At 39.9% G+C, this 27394-nt stretch overlaps 1 protein-coding gene and 1 long non-coding RNA gene across 5 annotated transcripts in view; one reads left to right on the top strand and one right to left on the bottom strand.

Annotated features, from left to right (window-relative positions):
- Positions 1-21376, bottom strand: part of RBBP8 (RB binding protein 8, endonuclease) — an 80789-nt gene extending 59413 nt beyond the window's left edge. The window contains exons 1-3 of one of the 4 annotated variants that reach the window (XM_062201455.1): positions 21221-21376; positions 17757-17961; positions 4159-4201 (exon numbers count right to left, since the gene is read on the bottom strand). In XM_062201455.1, the coding sequence (XP_062057439.1) occupies positions 4159-4201; positions 17757-17865 (152 nt within the window). In that variant the 5' untranslated portion in view covers positions 17866-17961; positions 21221-21376. Of the gene's footprint in view, positions 1-4158; positions 4202-17756; positions 17962-20735; positions 20816-21133 lie in introns of those variants that run through there. The other 3 variants (XM_062201452.1, XM_062201453.1, XM_062201454.1) reach the window with 3 other exon arrangements.
- The window catches only part of LOC133766575 (uncharacterized), a 217646-nt gene that overhangs the window by 93994 nt on the left and 96258 nt on the right, over positions 1-27394 (top strand). The window lies entirely within an intron of this gene.

Genomic DNA, 27394 nt, shown 5'->3' with positions numbered 1-27394 from the left:
GGTAACAGGAGTTCAAGCACTTTAGGCCATCTTCTGCTGCTTTCCCTAGGCCATTATCAGGAAGCTGGATCAGAAGTGGTGCAACTGGGACATGAACTGCTGCCCATATGGGATGCTGGTGCTGCAGGCGGCAGCTTTACATGGTATGCCATAATGCTGACCCAAATCAATGCAATTTCATTACATTTATTTTTGGAGTCATTTTTATTATAGGGAGAATTTATATACTTGTACATAAAGTCTTTTTTTCCTGTAATTCAGATGATTCTTGCATAAACAAATGGAAATATAAGGAAATATTAAAGTGTATTGAAAGGCTGGGAAGTTTTTGAAATCTCTATTGCTACCAGAGCAAACAAAATTCATGCCATACAAGGAAATCACGCCAACAGTTCTACTTGCTAGTATCCCTGAGCCACAGTAGTAGGACCTAACTACAGCAACAGTTTTGGTTGTCTACCCAAGAGTCATTTCCTTTCTATTCCTTCCTAAAATCAATGTTCATTTTCTTCAACAGACAGCAGTAGCTTTGAGAGAAGGTATTCTTTTTTAATGTTTCATTTTGGAAGTAATTTCAGACTTATAAATAAGATACAAATATAGAACACAGAGTACCTACGACTCAGCTTCTCAAAATATTAACACTTAGCATTACAGTTTAATTATCAAAATCAATAAATTAACATTGATAAATAGTACTAACTGATCTACAGAACTTATTTTAAAAAACTCTGTCACGGCCGGTGCCGCGGCTCAATAGGCTAATCCTCCGCCTGTGGCACCAGCACACCAGGTTCTAGTCCCAGTCAGGGCGCCGGATTCTGTACTGGTTGCCCCTCTTCCAGGGCAGCTCTCTGTCAACTGCTCCTCCTTTCTCTGGCCCATGACACAACATTGCATTTAACTGTCATGTCTCCTCCATTCTGGAATGGTCTCTCCAGCCTTCTTTGTCTTTCATAACCCTGACACCTTTGAAAGCATTTTTTAGTTATTTTGCTGACTGTCTCCAGTTTGAGTTTGTTTGATGTTTTCCCATAATAAAATTCAAGCTATGCATTTTTGGTAAGACTACAACAGAAGTGATGTTGTACACTTTTTATTGTACCATGTCATGAGGTACATGTTAACTTTGATTTATTAAGACTCAGTCTGCCAGGCTTCTCTGCTAAAGTATTACGATTTTTCCCTTTGTAATTAATAATGTATCTTGTGGGGGATAAACTCTGAATAATTTATAAAATTTGCAAACATTATTTCTCATAATGTCATCCATTTTTTTTTAGCTTCCATTGATGATTCTTGCTTTTAACAATTAATGTTGTGATCTTTGCCAAATGGTGATTTTCCACTGACATTCTTCCTACATTTAACTACTGAAATTCTAGTAAGGAAGAGCTGTGCCTTCATTCCACAACTAGCAGAACATGACCAGCATAACTTCATTACTCAAGTTGTCCTAGATTTTGAAGTTGGGAATTTTTTCCCAAGTTGCCTTCTGTAACCTTTAAATACACTCCCTTTTTGAGCATTTCCTTATTTTCTGGCTCCAGTTTTCCAACTTATCTTGTAACTACTGTGCATGCCCTGATCCTAGAATAAGCCATTTCTCCAAAAAACCTTGACTCCTCTTACTAGAGAACACTGTTAAGAAACCAACATTTGAGTTACTGGAGTGCCATCGGTTCTAACACCTTTCAACATACCAAGCCTGTGAAATATATGGATGTCTTGACACACATGAACATATCTCTGTATTCTTTTAAATCTGTTTAGTGATTTAATGTTTCTTATATTAAAAAGAAGTGCATACTGGTAACTCTAATCCCTACTCAACAACACAGGGTTCATTCCAGCTTTCTCCCTTTCAGTATTTGTAACACCTTTCTCCTGACAGTGAGAATCTCGGTACTCATTACAGAAAATATTTATTTGTTCAATTCTAGAATACATATATAAAGTAGTACAGGAATCTTTATTAATCTGAGCCAAAAAATACTAATTCCTTTGCAGATATTGTTTAGATATTACCAAAAAATTATGGTCAGAAGTTAGAGGAAGGATGCTGGCCGATGCTTCTGGTAAACTGCTGTAATTAAAAAGGACACATGTGAGATTGGCACTGTGGTGTAGTGGGTTAAGCTGCTGTCTGAAGTGTTGGCATCCCATATCAGTGCTGGTTCGTGTCCAGGCTGCTCCACTTCCCATCCAGCTGCATGCCAATATGCCTGGGAAAACAGTGGGAGATGCTTGGGCCCATGTGGGAGATCTGGATGAAACTTCTGGCTCCTGGCTTTGGCCTGGCCCAGCCCTGGCAACCGTGGCAGTCTGGTGAGTAAACCAGCAGATCGAAGATTTCCATCTCTCCTTCTCTATTCTGTAACTCTTTCAAATAAATTTATAAATAGATCTTTAAAGGGGGGGGGCACATAGATGTTCTGCAAGTTTTGATTATAATTATGACGGCCATCTCACTGTTTTGCAGTGAGTCAAGACTAACAGTGGGGCTGGTGCCATGGCACAGCAGGTTAAAGACCCAGCCTGCAGTGCTGGCATCCCATATGGGTGTCGCTTAGAGTCTGGCTGCTCTACTTCTGATCCAGCTCTCTGCTTTGGCCTGGGAAAGCAGGAGAAAATGGTCCAAATGCTTGGGCCCCTGCACCCGTGTGGGAAACCCGGAAGAAGCTCCTGTCTCCTGACTCCGGATTGGCTCAGCTCCAGCTGTTGCATCCATCTGGGGAGTGAGCCAAAGGATGGAGGACTTCTGTGTGTGTATGTGTGTGTACCTCTCTGTGTTACTCTTTCAAATAAATAAAATAAATCTTTAAAGAAAACAAAAGACTAAGGGGCAAGTGGAACACTATAATGGCAGAGAAGAGACAGAGAAAAGAATCTGAGTCTTTGATGATCCTGGGTTACTGATTAAACAATCCTGGAATGTCCCTACTTGGGGCTTTCAATGTGAAAGCATGCATGTGAAAGTATACTTACTGTGAAAGTATTCTTCTGGTTATTCTTGTTTTTCAGAAGAAAAATTAATACTACTAATAAGATATACATGCTAGAGTTACTACTCAGAAAAGACTTATTTAATTTCCACTGTAAGTAAAGAAACATCTCTCAATTGTGGGAACTAAACAGTTTTACCAAGGAAAAAGTAATTTTGTGGCCAAAGGGGTTTAAAATGACATCTTTAAGGTAGGAACACAGACACTTTAAACAAAGCAAAACATTTACAAGTGTTGGTAAATGATAAGAATCAAACATTAATTAAATTTTAATTAAAATATTTTAGAATTTATGATTCTACATTTCTGAATCTAAGTCTACTTCCAAATGACTTTCTGGGTGTGAAGATTTTCCCAATTTTCATTTTCAGGTAACAACATAGAAAACAAGTGAGCATGTGCTAACGGGTGAGCAGAAACTCCAGCTTTCTAGCCTACATGTCTATGCCATAAAGCAAAGGTAGTAACATTTTTACAGTAATACAGATCCCTCCCTCCCCACTTCCTCTTTCCCTCCTCCCCCTCTCCTCTCCTCCCTTCCTTCCGGTACTATTGTGAATCCCAGGTGTTAACACAGCTGAGAAAAGAACGCTGTTGTCAGACACATGAGAATGAGGGGCAGGCATTTATTTGGCTTACAAGTTACAATGCCACTTGGGATGCCCACATCTCATATCAGAGTGCTTGGGCTGAAGTCTTTGCTCTGCTAATTCCAGTTTCCTGTAATGTGTACCCTGTCATATGCAGTTGGTGATGGCTCAAGTAGTTGGGTCTGTGACACCCACACAGGAGACCCAGACTGAGCTCTGGCTCCTATCTTTGGCCTGGTTCAGCCCTGACTGTTGTGGGTATTTGGGAAGTGAACCAGTGGATGGAAGATCTGTCTACCTCTCTAGCTTTCAAATAAATTAATAATAATAATAATAATAATAATAATAAAATATGAGTTAACAGATAAGTTCTCATCTTGAAAAATATTTTATATATATTAAAATACAAATAAATACATGCAATTATTAAGGCTGTAATTAAAAATACAAAGCTATTCTTTTTGCTTTAGAATTTTGAAAACAATGGCAATAATCCAAGGCTCACACCAAGGAAAGCTAATTTCTTTATAAATAAGACATCAGAATTACACACTAATACTTACAAAATTCGTTCCTTTTTCAGTTTCGTTACTTTTACTTGTAAACCTGAAAAATAAAAAGAAAAAACTCTACTATTTTATTTGTACATTTCACTATTTCTAAAGCAGTTATCTAAATGCACTTATGAGTCAAATTCTACAGTATTAAATCTGGCCTCTAATAATAACCAGGTCCCAATTGTTTGTAGAGTATATTCCCCTGATTTGTACCCTAAGGTCACAAAATATGTACAACACTATTGCTTTTACTGTATTATATGACAGCCAAGTAGAATGAAGTTTTCCCCACCTAAAGTGAGTTATTTCCTTTCTAATACCAGAGGCAAGCATGTAATTAGAAGTTCATTGTAAATGAAGGTCTATGTTCTGACACAGCCTATGTATCTGCTAAGAGCAACAGTACTTATATAAGCTCAAGTCTTAAGGGATTAAACTAGATTGTGGCAGGAAGTCCTAGACTAGAAGCACAACTGCTTACAGAAAAGTACTTAACAAAGGACAGTAGTGTTTTCATGTCAACATATCTGCTGTATGTATAAGAGTACCTCAAAAAGTTACTGGAAAAGTTTAATTAAAATATAAGTTTATTTTGGTGCCAGAAAAGCTGAAATCCATGCATAATTTAAAAAACGGTTTTTTCAAAGTATTTACTTATTATTTGAAAGGCAAAGAGAAAGAGAGAGATATTCCAACTCCTGGGCCCAAGAACTTGAACTATCTCTGCTGCTTTCCCAGATGCATGAGCAGGGAGCTGGACTGGAAGTGGAGTAGCCAGTGTTCAAACCAGCATTCATATGGGATGCCAGCATCACAGGCGGTAATGTACAACAATGCTAGCCCCATGAACAATATTTTTTATAAAAATATTTTTCATGAACATTTAGAAGACTCTTGACATTTTTAAAGCACTTACTTGAGAAACAGAAACAGAGATCCATCTGTTATTTGCTGGTTCAGCTAACAGATGTCCAGAAGAGCTAGGGCTACCATCAGGCTGAAGCTAGGAACCAGGAAATTGATTTGGGTCTCCCATATGAGAGGAGGAACTCGAGCACTTGAGCCACCATCCCCTGCTTCCCAGGACTATTAGCAAGTGTTGGACTGAAACCGGAGTCACTGAGACTCAAACTGCGCTCCAATATGGGATGTGGGCAACCCAAGCAGTGGCTTAACCCATTGTACCAGTGTGCCACAGTGCTTACCACTGCTTAACATTCTTTAAATGAGAAAATTATATAGAGATGCAGAAAAGATTATAGGAGGCCAGAAGTTGGAGGGGTAAGAGACTTAAATGAGTGACATGAGGGATCCCTGGTAGTATTTACAGGAATCTACATGTGATTAAACTGAATAGAACGAAATACACACACATGCACAAATGAGCATAAGCCGCAAACCACACACATAAGGGAGTATGTGTAAAATCAGGGCCAGTGTTGTTGCCCAGAGTCTTAAGTCACCATTTGCTTCGCTGGCATCCCGTATCAGTGCCAGTTCAAGTCCTGGGTGCTCCACTTTTGATCATGCTCCCTGTTAATGTGTCTGGGAAAGCAGTAGAAAATAGTCCAATACTTGGGAGAACTGGATGGTGTTCCAGGCTCCTGGCTTTGGCTTGGCCTAGCTGTGGCTACTGCAGCCACTTGGGGAGTAAACCAGTAGATAGAAGATTCTCTTTTTCTCTCTCTCCAACTTTGCCTTTCAAATAAATAAATTGAATCTTAAAAAAAAAAAAAAAAAAAGACTTGGTGGAATCTCTATAAGGCTGGTAGATAGTACCAATATCACTTTCTTAGTTGTGATGATTTACAGTACTTACATGAGGATACTTCAAAAGTTCCAAGGAAAAATGGAATTTAAAGTTTATTTTGGTTCAAAAGATTCTGAAATCCATGCACATGAGTTCTCAAAGTTAATGGAAAAAGTGTATTATGACAAAAGCGAAATGTGTATTATTCATGGAGCTCAAAAGTGTTTTGCAGCAAAATAGCTATTTTTTAATTCCCATTTAATCACAAATGTTTTGAAATACCCTTATAAAAGATGCTCCCACTGGGGAGAACTGAGTAGTGGGTACATGAGAGCTTTTGCACTATTCTTTTCTTCTTGCATGTGTACCACCCACTTTCCCTCTTTGTACTGTTTTTTTTTTTTTTTTTTAAGATTTACTTATTTATTTGAAAGGCAGAGTTAGAGAGAGAGAGACAGAGAGAGACAGAGAGAGAGAGAGAGAATAGTCAATCTGCTGGTTCACTCCCCAACTGGCTGCAACAATGGAGCTGGGCCAATCTGAAGCCAGGAGTCAGGAGCTTCCTGATCAGTGTCCATATGGGATGCCAGCATCACAAGTGGTGGCTTTATTGGCTATGCCAAAGTGCTGACCCCATGTACTACTTCTTACAACTACATATATGAGTCTACTATTAACTCAAAATAAAATGATTTTTTAAAAGATTTTACTTCTTTATTTGAGAGGTAGAGTTATAGAAGAAAGGGAGAGACAGAGATAAAGGTTTTCCATTCACTGGTTCACTCCCCAAATGGCCATGATGGCCGGAGCTGGGCAGTTCCGAAGCCAGGAGCTTCTTCTGGGTACCCAACGTGGGTGCAGGGGCCCAAGCATTTGGGTCATCTTCTGCTGCTTTCCCAGCCATTAGCAGGGAGGAGGATAGGAAGAGGAGCAGCTGGGACATGAACCAGTACCCATATGGGATGAGGGCACTGCATGCAGAGGTTTAACCTACTACGCTACAGCGCCAGCCTCAAGATTTTTAAAATTATGGAAAACTACTTTCCCTAAGAGAACTGGGAAACTGTTAAACATTGAGTAAAAACTAACATGATTGATTTTAAAAAATCAATTTCCATCTGTCAAATTCCCAGCCTGAGACACTTCTCTGTCATATAATGACAACTTCATCAGACCTTGTAAGTACTCAGAGTAATGCATTAAACTATTCTTGAAGAATTAAGAAAGGAAGAAATTGTCTTCCTATTAGGCCAGAGAGTAAAGTCAGCAGTTTTTTTTCTTTCTTCTTTCCTTCCCAAAATGTGTGAAAATTTATTTGTTGACAGGTTTTGTTGTTTTTAGTTTTGGCTGACTTCTAAAACTCAAGTCTGAATTCAGAAGTAAAAAGTGCAGCCAAAGATGAAATGGATTCTTGCCATAAGCCACTTAAAGAAAAGAAACAATGAGACAAAATCCATATAAACTTCAGAAGAAAATTCTTGGGAAACATGGAAAGACTACTCTTTTATCTTACAAGCATTCAACACCTGTGAGATATTTGTTCTGTCATGTAGATCAGTCCTGAAACAGGTATTATGTATGCATATGTGTGTGTTTAAATTTTAGCATCTGCTATTCATCAAGTCAATTAGGCATCTACAATTAGAACCCCTATAAAGTGTGCTTTAATCCTGTTCCACACCCTTCGGAAGGAATGAGGCTATACAACAATGCAGCTCCTGTACGAACAGGTAGTCTGTTCAACAAAGTATTTGGGATTTTAACACTGGCAACCTGAGACACCTATTGAGGAAACAGAGCTCAAAAGATCAAGTACTGTAATACAATTAACCCTACATCTACTCAGATATGATTTTGGAGAAATGAATCAGTCAATGGCCTATACATGTAGCTATAACACACCAGATTCAAGAGCTCAGAAATGAGGCAATGATTTGATGTGACACATAATCAAAAATCACTGCCATGTTAACTCATTTAGTTTCTACCCAGAATCATGTTTTTGATGTATATATATGGTCACTTAAAAAAAAAGTTACTTATGGTTTTGAATTATAAATAAGCTTAATAGTACTTTTTTGAAAACTGGTGACTTCATATCTAGATCAAGCAATTTAACTCATACTAAAAATACTATTACTAGTATTTATATAATTGCCTAAGAAGTAATTTCAATTTCAAAGTGAAAATTCTTGTCTGTTTATGATGCACTGATATTTAAGGCATTACATTCACTTTGCTTCAGATTCAATTATCTCAAAATGAAGAAATTTTAAAAACTGAGAGATGCAAATACAAATAAAAAACAGATGAAAGCATTACTGACAGCACTCCTAGTAATGAGTAAGGCACTAAAGTTATAGATTAAGATTACATGCAATACCTTTCATTGTAAATTTTATAGTCTCATGCTAATGTCTTCCTTTTGAGATTTTAATTACATATCTGAGAAAACAGAGAAATCCAAAACTGAATCAAGAAATGTTTCTCCTGTCACATTAGAGCCTCCACACTTTCCTATTTATTCAAAGGAGTCTTAATTTTGTACCCCAAAGTCTGCTTATTTCTTTACTAAAGTGATTATCACATTTATCAGATATGGAAAATACATTAAATACTGATGATAGAAATGGCCATGGACAGAAGACCTCTTATTAAATTAGTGGCATTCTTAAAAGTAAATATTCTAAATGCAGCTTCATAACCTGTGCTTTTACTAAGCATGACACTAAAAGAGATTTTAAAAGGCAAAAAAACCTGTATCCGAATACATTTAAGACTCTTGAAAATTAAAGATTTCTGAAATCCCTATTAAATTCTAATAAAATGATCTTAGTTCTGAATTCAAAGCATAAAGATTATATACTATCTATAACAATATTAACCACAACAGTAGTAACATAGGACATCAGAATGATCATGAATTCGATACAACAGTCCTTAAAATAAGCCTATAAACTCAGTAACAAATGTCTCCAGAAATTTTCCCCCAAAGTAATCTGGTGTGCATATCATTGGTTTCAAGAGAAGTTGGAAGATTTTGTTTATTCTTTCCTGGTTTTAAAGAAATTCATGTAACTTATTATATTGTGATCAATGCACATACTGTTTTATATAGGGCATACTCTGGCTTTAATTTTGTTACATTTTGGTTAAACAAGACAAAAATATCCTCTAAACATATAAATCAGGATATTCAGATATTTGGATGCATGTAAGTTTCTACAGGTAGATTTCCTTAGTTATCTAAGTAAGAATTATATACCAAGTACTACCACTCATAACGTTTCTCTCATTTTTTACTGACATACTTTAAAAGTAATGAGTCAATTTTGATTCCTATGTACATTTCAAAACCTACAATGTCCAGACAAGTCCATGTTTGATGTCTTTTAAATAGCCTCTTATGCCAGTTTCTCCAAGTGGATCCTACTCCTTCTTTAAAAAAAAATAAGTACCTTTTAGGCATGTCTTTGATGTTATCACACAGAGGATCTAATTTTACATGGAACTATGAACACTGACAAAGAACTGATTTTTTTTTTTTTTTAAAGCCCTGCCTTCAACAAATTTGCAAGGTCCAAACCAAAAGGTTTCTTTTTTTTTTTTTTTTTTTTTTTGGACAGGCAGAGTTAGAGAGAGAGACAGAGAGAAAGATCTTCCTTTTCCGTTGGTTCACCCCCTAAATGGCCGCTACAGCTGGCGTGCTGCGCCGATCCGAAGCCAGGAGCCAGGTGATTCCTTCTGGTCTCCCATGCGGGTGCAGGGGCCAAGCACTTGGGCCATCCTCCACTGCACTCCCAGGCCACAGCAGAGAGCTGGACTGGAAGAGGAGCAACCGGGACAGAACTGGCGCCCCAACCGGGACTAGAACCTGGAATGCCGGAGGCGGAGGATTAGCTTAGTGAGCCATGGCGCCAGCCTTCCATTTTCTTTAAAAAATAATGCCTATTCATTTAACACTTCAAGAATTCTTAAGTGGAAATGGCATTGTGGAGAACTGAGGTAAGCTGCCACTTGTGACTCCAGCATCCCTTACTGGAGCACAGGTTCAAGGTTCATCTTCTCCACTTCCGATCCAGCTCCCCGCTAATGCACCTGGGAAGGCAGAAGATGGCCCAAGAACTTATGCCCTATCACCCATGTGGGAGACTTAGACGTATTTCCTAGCCTCAGCCTGGCCCACCCCCTGGCTATTGTGGCCATCTGGGGAGTGAACCAGAAGATGCAAGATCTCCCTGTATCTCTCCCTCTCCCTCCACTGCTCTGCCTTTCAAATAAATAAACCTTTAAAATTAGAGAAAAAAAAATCATTTTTGATTTGAAATTAGAAAAATACTCTGATAAATGTAATATACCAAAAGTTATCTTCTTTCATCAGCTGATATATATATATATGCAGTATCTACCATTCATAAAACATACAGATACTAATCAGTACATCAACAACTGCTATACTGCTCCCTTAAAGGTTTTCAGAGTACAAACTATTAAGGCATAGCACATAATTGAAAAGAATTATCCACTATGTAATATTTCTGAGTTTTACATATATTCTATAATTCTGATGAATATGGCATATTATTTTGGTAAAGAGTGTAAAATTTAGGGGCCGGTGCTGTGGCATGGCAGGTAAAGCTGCCGCCTGTAGTGGGGGCATTCCATATGGGTGCTGGTTTGAGTCCCAGCTGCTACTCTTCCCATCCAGCTCTCTGCTATGGCCTGGGAAAGCAGTAGAAGATGGCCGAGTCCTTGGGCCCCAGCACCCACGTGGGAGACCCAGAAGAAGCTCCTGGCTCCTGACTTCAGATTGGCGCAGCTCTGGCCATTGCGGTTATCTGGAGAGTGAACCTGCGGATGAAAGTCACTCTCTCTCTCTCTGCCACTCTTTCAAATAAATAAATAAATAAAATTTTTAAGAAGAGTATATAATTTATATCCTTGATGCTTCTTCATCATAAAATAGTCTCCTTGTAGACCTTGCAAAATGAAAATAAAGAACAAATCCGCTAAATCTTTTATACCTGTTAAATTAAGAGTCAAAAACTAAAACTGGCCTAGTTTTAAATAAGTAAGACAACAATTCTGAAATGATAATTATGTATAGTAGGTACAGTATGAATAGTAGTAAGGGGCCATTGTTGTGGCACAGTGGGTTAAAGACCCGACTGGCATCCCATATGGGTGCCAGTTTGAGTTCTGGCTGATCTACTTCCAATCCAGCTCCCTGTTAATGTGCCTGGGAAAGTGGAAGAGAATGGCCCAAGTCTTGGGGCTCCTGAACCCATGTGGGAGACCTGGAAGAAGCTCCTGGCTCCTGGCTCCAGCCATTGCAGCCATCTGGAGAGTGAACCAGCGATGGAAGACCTCTCTCTCTCTCTCTGTCTCTACCTCTCTCTGTTAGTCTGTCTTTCAAATAAAAGAAATCTTCTTAAATAATTTAAAAAATAAGCCAGAAACAAAACAATATATACAATGATCACAAAAATGTAATAATAATCTATGTGTATTTCTTTTAAAATTAGGAAAGAAAAAACAAAAACATCATTCTCATAGACTGGTGACTTACATTTCCTTTCGCAACTTGCTAGATTATCTCAAAACAAAAAATTTAAAGTAGATGGTAATAAAGTATTCCACGGCTTCAAACACAATTGTTGACATTTTCATATACTACAGGTTTCTAAAAACTAAAGTTCAAGAAAAAGTTCCACTGATCTAGCTATAAACCATAGAATCCATTTTTAGACCACTTACTGATTTGTCACTATGGACCAACTAGTTTTAGCCATGGAGATGTAAGATGACTGAGATAGGAACTAAACTTAATAAAAATGTAATGATTTCACTAAAATCAGTGATAACACAACTCTAAGTAAACATTTTTAGGATAAATAAGAACTTTACACTTGAAGGTGGTAAAATGCTAATTCATTTATCAAATGTTTAGTAAAACCTCAAGTATATATGGTCCTACTGAATTATTTCAAAAACGTATTTGCTAAAAGAGTAAATTTTTTAAATTAATATGTAGCAATGATACTCCTGCAATAGTTTAAACTTGAAGCTGTTCTTATTGGTAAAGCTGAAGGCTGGACTCACATCATCATAACCAAAGGAAAATATTGATACCTCTTCAGTGGAAGCTGTAAGACTGATTATTACTCTCAGTTCTAAAAGAGCACATATAGCTTATGACATCATTATTATTAGTGGTCTTGTATCTTATTATCATTTAATTATATAATTATTCTGTACAAATATTTTCCTAAAGAAAATGAATACAAGGATAGGTGCTTATCCAAAGAGTTAACACCAGTTGTTAAGATGTCCATATTAGGTCCTGTATTATGGTGTGCAGGTTAAGCTGCCACTTGCAACACTGGCATTCTGTATCAGAGTGCCAGTTTAGGTCCCAGCTACCCTGCTTTGGATCCAGCTTCTTGCTAATGTGCCTGAGAAGGCACCAGATGATGGCCCAAATGCTTGTGCCCCTGTCACCCATGTAGGAAACCCAGATGGCGTTCATGTCTCCTGACATTGGCCTGGCCCAACCCAGGATGTTACAACCAACTGGGGGAGTAAACTAGCAGATGGAAGATATCTCTCTCTCTTTCTGATGCTTTGTCTTTCAAATAAATGTATTTTTTTAAAAAAAGACACTTGTACTCCACAGCAGAGTACCCTGGTTTGATTCCTAACTCTTGCTCCTGATTCCAGTTTCCTGCAGACCACAGGAGGCACTGGTGATGGCTCAATTGCATTCCTGCTACTCACACAGGAGACCTGATTGAATTCCTAACTCCTGGTTTCAGCCCTGCCTTAGCCCTGGCCATTGCAGACATTTGGGAAGTAAACCACTAGATGTGCGCTTCTCCCTTTCTGTCTGCCTCTTTCTCGCTCAGATTTTTTTTTTTTTTTTGAAAAAGAAAACAATTGTCAAAAAAAATCCAGTGACTTTCTACTCATATCTTCTTAATGCTATCATGCCTAACACACATAAATCAGTAACAATTCACTAACTGAATGGTAAGCCATCATTAAAACTCAGAATCCTTTCTTAAGTTATTTACATTACACTTTCTGGGATAAAATTTGGATAGTCAAATGAAAGGCAGTATTAATGTAAAATATTAATATTTGTCTATAGACATATGATCAAAAACAGTTTATCTGGGGCCGGTGCTGTGGCGTAGCAGGTAAAGCCGCCACCTACAGTGCTGGCATCACATATGGGTGCCAGTTTGAGTCCTAGCTGCTCCACTTCTGATCCAATTCTCTGCTATGGCCTAGGAAAGCAGCAGAAGATGGCCCAACTCCTTAGGCCCCTGTGTGGGAGACCCAGAAGCAGCTCCTGGCTCCGGATTGGCGCAGCTGCAGCCAATTGGGGAGTGAACCAGTGGATGGAAGGCCTCTCTCTCTCTCTCTCTGCCTCTCCTCTCTCTGTGTAACCTGGACTTCACTTTCAAATACATAAATAAATCTGTAAACAAAACAAAAACATAGTTTACTTTAAAATTAGATCTTTATTACTAACAACAAATCAGAATTTCTATTTTTAGACCTTTAAAGTCAACTAATCTGCCTTGGAAAGAAATTGTTAGGAAAAAGGTCAACTCAAGAAGATAATAAAATATACAAAAAGTTCAAAGAAAAACAAATACAAATATTTAATCTCTCCTATTAGGGAAGTACAAATTTATACTGAAAAAATCAAACATTACTCAAGTGCAACGTGGAGATATGTTTAGATACAGATATAAACAAACTGTAAATAACTACAAGAAGACTTGAGATAACTTGAGAAAATTTGAAGTTTTGCTAGTATGATAATTGTTTTAAAAAGACAACCTGAAATACTTTGTAAAGTATTTATAGATGCAATTATGTCAGGGACTTAAAAATCACTGAGTAGAAAAGGAAACAGTGGATAAGTCAGTCAAGTATACTTAACTATGTAAAACAAGGCTGGCCACATGATGGTATAATTGACCCTTAGTATACAGAACTTCATTATATTATTTTCTTTATTTTTATATGTGAAAAATTGCCTAAAATAAAAAAGCTTAAAACTGAAATAAAAACAACATATATTCATATTTCAGAAAACTCTGGAAGAATCACACACAAAAAATAATGAAATTGTTACTTTTTTTGGTGTAGTGGAGAAAACATTTCATTTTTATTTTGTGTTTTGACATTTTTAGAAAAAATTGAAATTTTTTAAATGGAAAGAAAAAACAAGAACCAATTCTGTTGATATTTGGATGTCTACATGAACAATACCACACTCTGATTGCACCAGCAGTTCTGTATGCCAGTCAAGGACTTTAACACAAACACAGGTCAGCATTATCCATCAAAGAAAAAAGAAAGCATCACAGAGCGGTAAAGAATGCAGGTAAAAGAGCAGAAGAACTTAAACTCCAACTCTTCATAAAAACTATCATTGAGAGCTAGACATTTTCATGGCAGCTGAATAATACAAAGTTAACATGCAAAAAATCAGCCAGAGGGGCGGGTGGTGGTGCTGGCATTGTGGCGTAGGGAATATAGCCTCCACTGGGAAGCCAGCATCCCATACAGGTACTGGTTTGTGTCCTGGCTACTCCCTTTTTTTTTTTTTTTAAAGATTTTTATTTATTTATTTATTTGACAGGCAGAGTTACAGACAGTGAGAGAGACAGGTCTTCCTTCCGCTGGTTCACTCCCCAAATGGCTGGAGCTGAGCCGATCCGAAGCCAGGAGCCAGGTGCTTCCTCCTGGTCTCCCATGTGGGTGCAGGGGCCCAAGCACTTGGGCCACCTCCACTGCCTTCCCGGGGCCACAGCAGAGAGCTGGACTGGAAGAGGAACAGACAGGACTAGAAACGGCGCCCACATGGGATGCCGGCACCACAGGTGGAGGATTAACCTACTGCGCCACGGCACTGGACCCTGGCTACTCTACTTCTTATCCAGCTCCCTGATAATGGGCTGGGAAAAGCAGAGGAGGATGATCCAAGTGCCTGGGCACCTGCTACCCATGTGGAAGACCAGGATGAAGCTCCTGGCTCCTGGCTTTCGCCTTGTTCAGCACTGGCCATTGCGACCATCTGGAGAGTGGCCCAGCAGATGGAAGATCTCTCACTCTTATCTCTCTCTCTAACTCTTTAAAATAAATAAGTAAATCTTTAAAAAAATTATTTATGTTTCTACACACTAACCATGAACAATCTGAAAGGGAAATTAAGAAAAGAACTCCATTTACAATAGCATTATAAAAAACAGAATACTTAAGAATAGGTATCACCAAGGAGACTGAAGAGTACAAAAGGTTTCTGAAATTATAGAAGACACCAGTAAATATACAGTCCATGTTCATGGATTGTAAGATTTACTATTAAGATGTGAATACTACAAAAGCAATCTGCAGACTCAATATAATCTCTATTAAAATTGCAACATTACTTTTTGCAGAACCAGAAAAACCTGTCCTAAAATTCATATGCAATCCCAAGAAATCTGAATAGCCAAGAAAATCTTAAAGAGAACAAAGATTCAAGTGTAACACTTTCTGATTTCAAAAATTACAAAAAGTTACAGAAATCAAAACAATTGTTTGCCATATGGACACTGTAGAACAAAGGAAAATGGAGAGATCAAAAGGGAAAACTCAAATGTGGAGTCAAATGATTTTTTTTAATGTTTATTTATTTTCATTTACTTGAAAAGCAGAGAGAGATCTTCCACCCATTGATTCACTCAACAGGCCAAAGCCAGGAGCTTGGACTCCCACAGGGGTGCATGGGTGGCAGGGGCTCAAGCCATCATCTGTTGCCTCCCAGGATGTTATGCCACAATGCCTGCCCTGATCAAATGATTTTTGACAAAGGTACAAGACTATTCAAAAAGGAAAGGATAGTCTTCAACAAAGGATGCTGGGAAAACCAGATATCCACATGTGAAAGAATGTAGCCGGACATTTACCTAATATTTACCTCGCCTCCCCCACAAAAATACATGGAAACTAAGAACTTCCTAAGCTTTTTTTTTTTTTTTTAAGACTTTTAATTATTTATTTCAGGGGTAGAGTTACAGTGAGAGGAAGACAGAGAGAAAGGTCTCCTATCCGCTGGTTCACTCCCTAAATGGCTGCAATGGCCAAAACTGAGCTGATCTGAAGCCAGGAGCCAGGAGCTTCTTCCGGGTCTCCCATGTGGGTGCAGGGGCCCAGGCGCTTGGGCCATCTCTCACTGCTTTCCCAGGGTATAGCAGAGAACTAGATCAGAAGAGAGCAGCTGGGACTAAAACCAGTGCCCGTATGTGATGCCGTCACTGCAGGCGGAGGATTAACCTACTGCGTCACAGCACCAGCCCCTCTAAGCTGTGTTAACCATTCAAATTCTATTTTACTTCCTCTCTGTTTCCCCCTGGAGATCAGTAGTTTTAAACTCATAAAGGAGACAATAAAAAGAAACTCATATGTGAAACTTCTGTTAAGTTTTTCAGAGTAGAGGCAGACATTTGATGTAGCATGATGCTGCCTGGGATGCTCACATCCCAGAGTACCTGAGTTTGAGTTCCAGCTCTGCTTCCAACTCTACCTTCATGAAAATGTGCCTCCTAAGAAGCAGCAGGTGATGGCTCAAGTAGTTGGGTTCCTGCCACCCACATGAAAGACCCAGATTCAGTTTCAGACTCCCTGTCCCAGCCCCAGCTACTGTGAGGATTTGGGGAGAGAACCAGTGGATGAAGATCTTTGTGCCTGCGTGCATGTGTCTCTCACTTTCAAATAAATACAACTTTAAAATTAATTTTTTAAAAAGTTTCTCATTGTATCCAATTGTATAGCTGGAATGGTATACAGCCAGCCCTGATAATACAAGTACTGTGTCTCCAAGTACACTGGGCCTTGCAACATTACTTTTGGGGTTCATATTTTAGAACTCATTAATTAATGACAAGACTATTATGAAGTTTGGACAGAAACTTTTACATAGGAAAGCCCAATATAAACTCACACATAAAACTTTAGATTCAGCTGGATCAGTTTTTTAATGGCCAGTGTAATATTTAAGGTATAAAGCCCAATAGTATTAAATCTATTACTACAATAGATAAATAAGAAATAAATGTTATAGGAAGCATTTCCCAGACTCGAGAAAAGTGTATTATGGCAAAAATCATAAAGTATATTAAAAATTGATATCAAACTTTGAGCTTAACTCTAATAGAAATTCCTTTATATGGAGTATGTTGGAACACAAATAATATTTCTCTGTATATGCATCGCATTTCATTTAAAACTTTCCAGCTCCTATTTCACTGTTGCAATTTCTCTTTATGTGATTTTCTCTATTAGGTTGTAGGTTCTTTTAGGTTCTCTGAGGTCAAAACTACCATTCAGTAGGTATCTCAGTGCTTAGGAACAAACACATTCCCAAAGGTTTGTCAAATTACTTCAGTATCTTTATGTGTATAAATATTCCTGCAAAGAATTTTGCAGAACAAAGTTAAGTTTGGATGTTCTATAACTTGGCCAAGAGCACAGAGCAAGCAGGTAAATGGAACTGGAATTTAAGTCCAGACTTTCAGTCAACTAACTTACAGCTTTTCTTCTATCCTATATATAGAACCACAGTAGATATTTAAGTATTTAAGACAGGAACAAGGAAACTTTTTTCTGTCAAAGGCCATTTGGATATTTATAACATCATTCACAGGCCATTCAAAATTATGAACCCCAAAATTAATAAGCTATAGATTTACTGAATTTCAAGTTCTTTCTGTGGTTGCCTTGGGAGCACCAAAAGATCTCATCAGCCTTATTCGGCCTGCAGGTCAGCTGTTCCCCACCTGATTTAAGACTTTACCTTGTACTTCTTTATCATGACACTCTTTTAGCTTTGTCCAAAAGTCCTTAAAGTCATTAGATGTTTCTGAAGAATTAGGGCTTCCACAACTGCTTCCAGGGATGTTCATTTTGCTTAAAATGTTCCTCACTTTTATTTGCTTAATGTTTTCTGATCTTTTCTGTTACATTATTTGGTGTGAAGTTGTCTTAGGCAGCTGAAATACCTGAAATGACAGATTACAATTTATATGATGCATGCTTTTTAACTTTATGTAATTTAAAATCAGGATGAAACACAAACCCAGCCATTCTTGATTTCCTCATTTATTTACAAGCAATCATTTTGGGAATTTTGGAGGTGATGGAGGAGAATGAGAAAAGACAATTATTGTGAGGAAAAACTCTGATTTCAGTTACTTGGTCTTTATGAAAGGTAAATTTACAGGCAAATTTTCTCTTATTCTCATAGAAGAGTAATTATTTTATGTATTTTATGTTAAACTGAACGGACTCTGACATTGAGAGGCTTATAATCATGAATAGTCAATGCTGACTTACTATTACCAAAGAATTTATTGCTTTCCTAACTTTGAATTGATGTAGAACAACATAATATGCTAAGCCAATAACTGGAAAACATCCTAAAATATTCCTTATTTAAAAAGCATCCACAAATACACATGCATATACCAAGACATGCTATAAAATGGCAAGACAGTTTTACTGTATATGCACACAACTGGATTTCTATAGCTTTCTGAGCACAAGTCAGTAAGATACAGGCATTGTAAAGATCTGTGAATACAGAAACAGATTTAGAGGTACAAGAGTAAGGCTACTGTGTCTCTCTGACTAAAGGTGAGTAAGTGTATTACTTATGTAGCTCTTGAAGGAAACAACAGGATATTATGAAGTTCAGGTGGATTAATACATATTGTAATAGGTGTTCTTAAACGGAAATCATTAACTAGTTACCATGAAGAAAATGATTAGAAAGTGAACCGTCACATCTGGTTCCTTAGACAATGTCCTAGCACGGTTAACAAATACCCAAACTGACTTGTGTCTCTTGCTAACTATTTGTTGAGGTATCTGATAAAGGAGCTAAAATCAGCAATACAATTTCTAAAGGGAACAAGAGTATCTGTGAAGCCACTTGGTAAATCAAAAAGCACTACAGAAATGAACACATACTTTTATTAGGTGCCTCAAAAATTAAGACTTTTTAAATAAAAATACCAACACAGAACAGGCATTGTGCTATAACAGGTAGAGCCTGCAACACTGGCATCCCATATGGCCGCTGGTATCCCATGAGTCCCAGCTGCTCCACTTCTGCTCCTGTTCCCAGCTAATGGCATAGGAAAAGCAGCAAGAAGATGGCCCAGGTGTTTGGGCTCTTGCCACCCACATGGGAGGTGTGGAAAAAGCTCCTGGCTCCTGTCTGGCTCAGCGCTGGCCATTACAGCTATCTGTGGGGTAAACCAGCAGATGGAAGAACTCTTAACAGACTTTCAAATAAACGAATCTTAAAAAACAAACAAAACCCAGCAAAAACTGAGTCTTTGCTGGATTTTAGATAATATTAAGGACTTACTGTTAATTTTCTTGTTTCTTGGGTAATGATCTGGTCTTTTTTTTTTTTTAAAGGCCTTATCTGTTATTTACACATACATACACACACACACAGAGGTGTTTACAGGTATACTGACCTATCTCTCATAGTCTCTGGAATTTGCTTAAAAATACTTCAGGTTAAAACAAACAAAAAATGAGTGCGGGTGGGGAGACAAACCAAGAAGGACCTCTAACAATTACTAAAGTTGGGCAATGGATGAGACATAGGAGGGTTGATAATTCTAGTCTCTCTTGGGTAAGGTTTATTTCCATGGTAAAAGTTTTAAAAATTTGGAATTAGAGGGCCAGCGCTGTGGCTTGGTAGATTAAGCCTCCGCCTGCGATGCCGGCATCCCATATGGACACGGGGTGGTGTCCCAGCTGCTCCTCTTCTGATCCAGCTCTCCGCCGGTGGCCTGGGAAAGCAGTGGGAAGATGGTGCAGGTGTTTGGGCTCCCATACCCATGTGAGAAACCCGGAAGAGGTTCTTGGCTCCTGGTTTCAGATCTGCCCAGCTCCTGCCACAGCGGCAATTTAGGGAGTGTGAACCAGGGGATGGAAGATCTTTCTCTGTCTCTCCCTCTCTCTCTCTGTAACTCTACCTCTCAAATAAATAAATGAATCTTTTTTTTAAAAGTGGAATTAGGCGCACTACAACTGTTTCACAAAGGCTAGTATTTTACTACTTTTTAACTCGAAACCAAGAGGCTTATATTATTATCAATAAAAACCACCACTGATCAAGTATTTAAACAGGGATTTGTCATTTTACATTCATTATTTCACTTAATCTTCTGGCCAACTCTAGCAAACAGCTCCTATTACCAATTTCATTCTAGAATTAGGGAAGCAGGTGTGAGATTAAACGACTCACCCAAGGTGACACAGGTAGGACACCGCTGTGTCTAAGCTGGGAGTCTAATAACTATAAAATATTTCTGCGTAGCAGAATAACATCAACAAAAGCAAACAAATTATTTCTATTAATACAGGTCTAATTACTTTAACGAGTAATTTAAAACTGCTCACTATATCAGTTTAACCTCAAGAGTGCAAAACGTGGGTCCTTTAAGAGATCTAGCTTCAGAGGCCGCTTCAAACAGGTGCCTTGTTTGTTAACCACATAAAACAGTCATCAATGCAAAACTCGCCCATTCCGCTCACAAAACCCTCTCCACCTAAGCCGCCCGCCCAGTGCCCTTGATTGGCATCTCTCTGGGCACTGAACCGTTACTCGCGGCACAATGCACTTTCAGCTTCCGGAATGCACATCCCAGCGGCATTCCGGGCTCCGAAGCCTGTCCTGACAGAACCCACGTCCGCGCATCCCTGGGCAGGGTGACCCCCACACTGAGGGAGAGCGATGCACTTCACACCTCACCTAGTATTCACACAGGGAAGACAGGTGCACGGGGGACGGGTGCCGACCTGCCACCAGAAACGCGCAAGTGCAGCGGCTCCCGCCCACGCCCCTTGGTCCTCGGTCTCCCAGCAAACTCCCGCCCGTAGGTACCCAGCGCGCGCCCGGGGAGAAGGCTCCGACAGCGAACGGCGCCACGGGCGTCGGAAAAGCGCGCGGCGCGCTGGGCGCATGCGCGGGGCGGGATCGGCGCTGGGAGGCGTTTCCTCAGCCCGCGCGGGAGACCGGCACACGGCAGGCGGCGCGAGCTCGGCTTCCCGCCGCGCGCCGCTCCCACCAGCTTCCGCCTGGGTCCAGTCTCCTTCCTCAGACGCTGGCCGAGAGCCCTGCGGCCACCCCCCCGGCCCCGGGAGCCAAACCTCTTTGCTGACCGCGCCGCTCCAGACCGGAAGTCGCCGCTACGACCCAGCGCCCCGGGTTGAGGGGGAAGATTGCTCTTTACTCACAGCTTCCGAGACCGCCTCGAGCGTTCGCAAGCCGCCGGAGGGAAGCAGACGCCCTCGGGGGGCTGCGGAGGGACGGCCGCTGCTTTTCTCCTCCGGCGCCCCTTCCCCTCAGCGGGCTGCCACGCCCGAGGCAGGGGCAGCCTGCGCTTCCCGGGGGTGGGGGAAGGCCGGAGGGCGGCCGGCCGGGCTCAGAGACGGCCCCGGCCCCGCCCCCCGCGGCCGCCCGGCGACGTCACGCGGGAGTTCCCGCCGCGTCACGCCCCTTCCTCCGGCGGCGCCCCGCACGCTGGCGCTCACCCGGGAGCGCCCTGTGTGGTGCGGGGCGCCGCGGCGGGGACCGAGACTGGAGGTTGGGCTCGCCGCCTGCGTGCTGAGGGTGTCCTGAGGCAAGCTCGAGCCCTTTGGTCGGGGTGCTCGGGGTAGCGTGGAAGTTACCTTAACGGTGTGTGGCCCAAAGCTCAGTTCAGGGAAAGCGTGTGTGCGTGCGTCACCTGTGCCCGGTGGAGAATAAAATTCGCTGATTTGGGAGTCAGCACGGGCTAGGCTACCGCAGTTCTGAGCCTTGTAGCCATCATTACCTGCGGTTGAGGGATGCAACCCGACGGGGCTGGTTGGCCGCGCTGGGTCTCGAAATGATGATTTTGCCGCGGCGAAATGCCGAGTTTCTGGCAAACCTGCAATGAGAAGAAATCGGAAGCGGCCAGCATGACTTGTTGGGACGACCTACTATTAGGGAATGTTTTCCAAAGCAAGTCAGATTTTCCTTTGGTTGGTTGGTTGATAGTCCAACTATGTTCTATTTATCTTGATTTTCTCAAATGTTTTTAGATCATTAGAAATTCTACAAATAAAACACAGTATCTTTTACAATACTTTTTTTGTAATACTTGAAAGACCCGGGAAGGTGATGGAGATTTTATTATATAAGCTTTTAAAAATGAAGTAAAAAATCATAAGGACAAAGCATGAAGGTAATTTTACCATTCGTCCCAGATGAGAAGAGTGGCTAAATATCTTAACTTCTTGAATTGGCCATGACAAGACATTTATGTACGATAATAGCACTGCCACAGGGAAGTCGGTGCTGAACCGTCATAGCCCTGTAATACTGTCATTCATTTCCAAGTCTAGTAAGATTTCATAACACTTTGTAAATTTTTATAATGGAAATGCGGAGTTTTGTTATAAATGCAAAAAGCCCGTGATCAGTTGGTCGTTTAATAGCGAATGGAGGCCGGCGCCGTGGCTCAACAGGCTAATCCTCCACCTTGCGGCGCCGGCACCCTGGTTCTAGTCCTGGTCGGGGAGCCGGATTCTGTCCCGGGTGCCCCTCTTCCAGGCCAGCTCTCTGCTGTGGCCAGGGAGTGCAGTGGAGGGTGGCCCAAGTGCTTGGGTCCTGCACCCCACGGGAGACCAGGAGAAGCACCTGGCTCCTGCCTTCGGATCAGCGCGGTGTGCTGGCTGCAGCGCGCTGGCCGCAGCGGCCATTGGAGGGTGAACCAACGGCAAAGGAAGACCTTTCTCTCTGTCCCCCTCTCTCTCTCTCACTGTCCACTCTGCTTGTCAAAAGAATAAAATAAATAAATAAATAAAAATAGTGAATGGAAAGAACAGCGTCCTTGTCATCCGTAGAGAAACTGAGTAGAATGACAACCTGTTCCTATGGCTTCTGCCAGACGCACTAGTTAATCCATTTATGCAAGTTGGAATCCAAAGAATCATGTTGACACTTTTCTTCTCCCTTAATCTCATATGCAATCCATCACCAAGTCCTGTCAGTCTTACTTTCTAATCATCTAAATCCATCCTCTGCCTCTCTCACCTAGGTTATGTTCACTAGACCAACTACCCCACCTAACCCTTTCTCTTCACTGGTGTTCAGAATTTTTGAGCATCTACTCCTAATTCATGTATTATTTGATATTTAATTGTATGCATGTATTAGTGAAAAATGGTACATATTCTAATGAATGAGTTGCAGGCTCTGGAACTAGATCTCCTGGGTTTGAATCCTGCTCTGATACTTCCTGGCAGTGACCATCAGCTCTGCTTAACTTTTCTGTCTCATTCTTTACTCACTGTAAAATGAGGCTAGTAAGAGTATAAGCCTCACAGAGAATGAAGATTAAATGAAGAATGTATGTAAACAAATATATAGTGTTCAGATACATAGTATGTGCTTAATAAAAGCTAACTATAAGTAGTACTTTGGAGCTAATACACTGAATATTACATTTTAAAGATATTTTTAAGAGATGAAGAAAAAATAGAATTAAAATATAACATCTCACCTTAAAGTATGCCCACTTTGAGAATACTTCTCTACACTGCAGCTGCTGTTATTTTGAAAAGTAAATCTGATAATGTCATTATGCTGTTAAACCCCTTCAGTGTCTTCCTGTTACTCTGATGAAAGCCCCCTTTGAACTGTCTACTACCTCTTCAACTTCCTTTCCAAACACTTTCTCTCACGTGGCCTTGCTGGCCTTTTTAGTACCTCTTAGGCCTTTGCATGTTGTTGCCTCTGCCTGTAATTCTCCACCAAGCCTAGCTTACCCTTTTTGATTTGTTCCACTAATTTTCTCTATTAGATCCTCTTGTAGTACCATGTATATTCCCCATATTACACTCTGAACATTTTAATTATTTAATTCAGTCTCCCCATTAGGCTAAGTTTCTTGAAGTCAAAAACAATGTTTTGTTTATCTTTTTATCTCCAGAAATTAACCCAGTGCCTGCCATTGTCAGTACTCTGGATAAAATGAATGAACTTGGCATTCCTTGGTGGATTTCTGTTTTTCATGTAAGTGGAAATCTTTGGATATGTTCAAAATTCTTAGACTTTCTCAGTGAGATTTTATAATGATCACTTAAACAATGGAGATGTGGATGTACTCACAAATATTTGCCCCCAGCAAGAAGCTTTAAGATCCACATGGTGAAATATAAACTCTTAAAGATCTACTAAGAAAACATCTTTAACAGAGAAGCAGTTACTTTGAACTCTTTGTAATACCAGGTTTCTCATATTTGAGGTTTAAAACAGTACTTCCTGAATTTCTTCCATTTTGGCATACGTGGGAAGTAAATACAGCAGGGACTGTTGGACAGGTGGAAGGGCAAAGCTGCTTCCATACAGAGGCAACAGAAGTTGGGACTCGAAACCACTTCAGGCCCTGCACTGTCATCGTCAGGCATGGGCTTTTAATGTCCCAGCACTTCTATAACCCATTGGAGGCCCCTGTTTTGGATGCTTGACTTTAAATTTGTGAAATGGCCAAAATGGTAAAATTTTTTGTCACATATACTTAACCACAACTTTAAAAATTATGTAAAAGCAGTAAAAACTCTAGGTTTCTTGAAATAATGCATGTACATTTTGAAGTTGTCTAATTCAAGAAATCTTACAAATGCAACTCTTGATTGTACAATCTGTGCTTAACTCCTACAACTGGTAATTGAGTGTTATGAAGGGAAGATCATAGATCAGGGTAGACTGATGTCACTAAAATTCTCTGATGTTACATCACATGCAAAGCATCAATAAAATAGCCTTTGTTCAGTTCCTGTTTCCTTTGCTGTCTTCTAAACCTTCACTATTTTCCTCAAGTTTTTGTACAGTGTTTTCACTCTCAGCAGACACCCTAACTTCCTGATTAAACAAGAAAATTGAGCACAACAGGTATAATCTCCCTAAATTTCTCTTTCCCTTTTTCAACTCTGTGAATTAATAGCATTTTTGCAGACAAAAATACACAGTGCTAGGGGCTGTGGTATAATGAGTTAAGCTGCCGCCTGCAGTGCTGGCATTCGACATGGGTGCCGGTTAGCATCCAGGCTGCTGCTCTTCTGATCCAGCTCTCTGCTTATGGTCTAGGAAGGCAGTGGAGGATGGCCCAAGTGCTTGGTCCCCTGCACCCACTTGGGAGACCTAGATAAAGCTCCTGGCTTCGGCCTGGCCCACCTGCAACCATTACAGCCATCTCGGGAGTAAATCAGTGGATGGAAAATCAATCTCTCTCTGCCTCTGCCTCCGCCTCTGCCTCCGTCTCTCTGTAATTCCACTTTTCAAATAAATAAATAAATCTTTAAACAAAAATACAACCGAAATCCCAGTTGCTTCTCACCACTTCCTTTGTATCCACCATGGCCCAAAACACATCACACTTTTCTTTTTCTTTTTTTTATTTAATAAATGTAAATTTACAAGGTACAACTTTTGAATTATAGCAGCTTTTCCCCCATAATCTCCCTCCCACCCACAACCATCCCATCTCCCACTCCCACTCCCACTCCCATCCTTCATCAAGATTCATTTTCAATTATCTTTATATACAGAAGATCAACTTAGTATATACTAAGTAAAGATTTCAACAGACTGCACCCACACAACCGCACAAGATATAGAGTACTGTTCGAGTAGTAGTTTTACCGTTAATTCTCATAGTACCACACATTAAGGACAGAGATCCTATATGGGGAGCAGGTACACAGTGACTCCCATTGTTTAAGAATTCACACTCTTATTTATGATGTCAGTAATCACCTGAGGCTCTTGCCATGAGCTGCCAAGGCTATGGAAGCCTCTTGAGTTCACCAACTCTGAACTTATTTAGTCAAGGCAATATCACAGTGGAGGTTCCTTCCTCCCTTCAGAAAAGGTGCCTCCTTCTTTCCATATCTCGCTTTTCAATAGGAATAGCCTCTAATTAAAAAAATTAATTATCTTTCTATTCCCACTGTTCTTCTGTTACAGTGTGTTCTCTAGTGGCAATCAGAGTAGTTCTTTAAAATTTTGTCAGAACATCACTCTCTCCTGTCCAGAACATATCAGGGTCTTGCCATCATCTTAGATTTACTCTCCTTTCCATGGAGTGAGAGCAACTCAGTCACTGTTTGCTACCTCCTAAATGTAATTTTGACTTAGTGCATTTCCTTCTCCCTCATTCCTAATGTCCTAGTTTAGTCTTTGAATATTACCTGTTTGACAACCTCCTTGCTTCCTGTCTTGTTCTCCTTAAGCAAATTTCTACACAGTTGTCCCAGATTTAAACCATTATTTCTTATCCTGCCACTCCTTTGCTTAAAACCCTGCAATAACTCTCTACTGCCTGAAGGTTTAAATTCAGTCCCTTTAAAATGCCACAGAAGGCCATCATGCTCTGCTATACATTTTGTTAGTTCCCTTTATCAGCAAGAAACTGCTTTTATTTCTCTCTCCCCTTTGCTATTTCTTTGTCTTGGCTCATATAATCCTTTTCTCTTGTAATTATCTCCACCTTCATCTTTTACACATCACCTTTCTACTTATGCTGTGAGTCTCAGCTTAGGTAAACCTCTTCCAGAAGACTACCTAACATCTCTTTACTCCTTCCTACCCGCTTCCACAAATGCCCTCATTCTACTTTGCTAACCCCTTAGCACATATCATTAACACTGTACTTAACGACAATATTTTGTAATTATTTTTATGTTTTTGTCTTCAGACAGAGTGGGCTCCTTCATGTCAGACACTATGCTTTCTTTATAATTTTCAGGTTTTTTTTAGTTCTTAGCACAGAACTATCCCATAGCACCGCATAAATAATTTAAAATTTCCTAATCACATATTCAAAAGTAAAACGTGAATTTAACTTATATTTTATTTAATTCAGTTTACCTAACATTATTTAAATATAATCAATTAAAGTTCATGAGATTTTTTACATCGTTTCCTTCATATTAAAGTCCTCTAGATATGGTGTATATTTTACCTCTATAGCACATCAAAATTCAGACTAGCCCCATTTCAAGTGCTGAAAGTCAGATATGAATAATGGCTACTGTACTGGCCTAGCATATGTAATGGACAAATGAGGTTATGTCATTTACCTAAAGAACCAAAATGGAGCTAGGACTAGGACACCAGTATCTGATTCTTAGTCTAACACTATTTCCGACGTTTGTGTTGGGTGTTTTCCAATTCTTCCTCACTTCCCACTCACCCTAGCATTGAGTGCCTGTATCTTTCCAGGCACAAAATGTAAAATTAAGTTATTAAGCCCATTGTTATTTACATACTTTCTAGCACTTCTAGCATGAACCCACACCACTGGTAAAATGGGGTGACCTGTTACTTGGGCAGTCAGAACTAAATAACAGGACAAAAGCTGAGAGGGGTGGGGAGGAAAAGCT

This window comes from Lepus europaeus, chromosome 9 (assembly GCF_033115175.1).
Source record: "Lepus europaeus isolate LE1 chromosome 9, mLepTim1.pri, whole genome shotgun sequence".
Classification (NCBI taxonomy): Eukaryota; Metazoa; Chordata; class Mammalia; order Lagomorpha; family Leporidae; genus Lepus; species Lepus europaeus.
The sequence above is the reverse complement of the archived record's forward strand: the minus strand, read 5'-3'. Positions and strand labels throughout refer to the sequence as shown.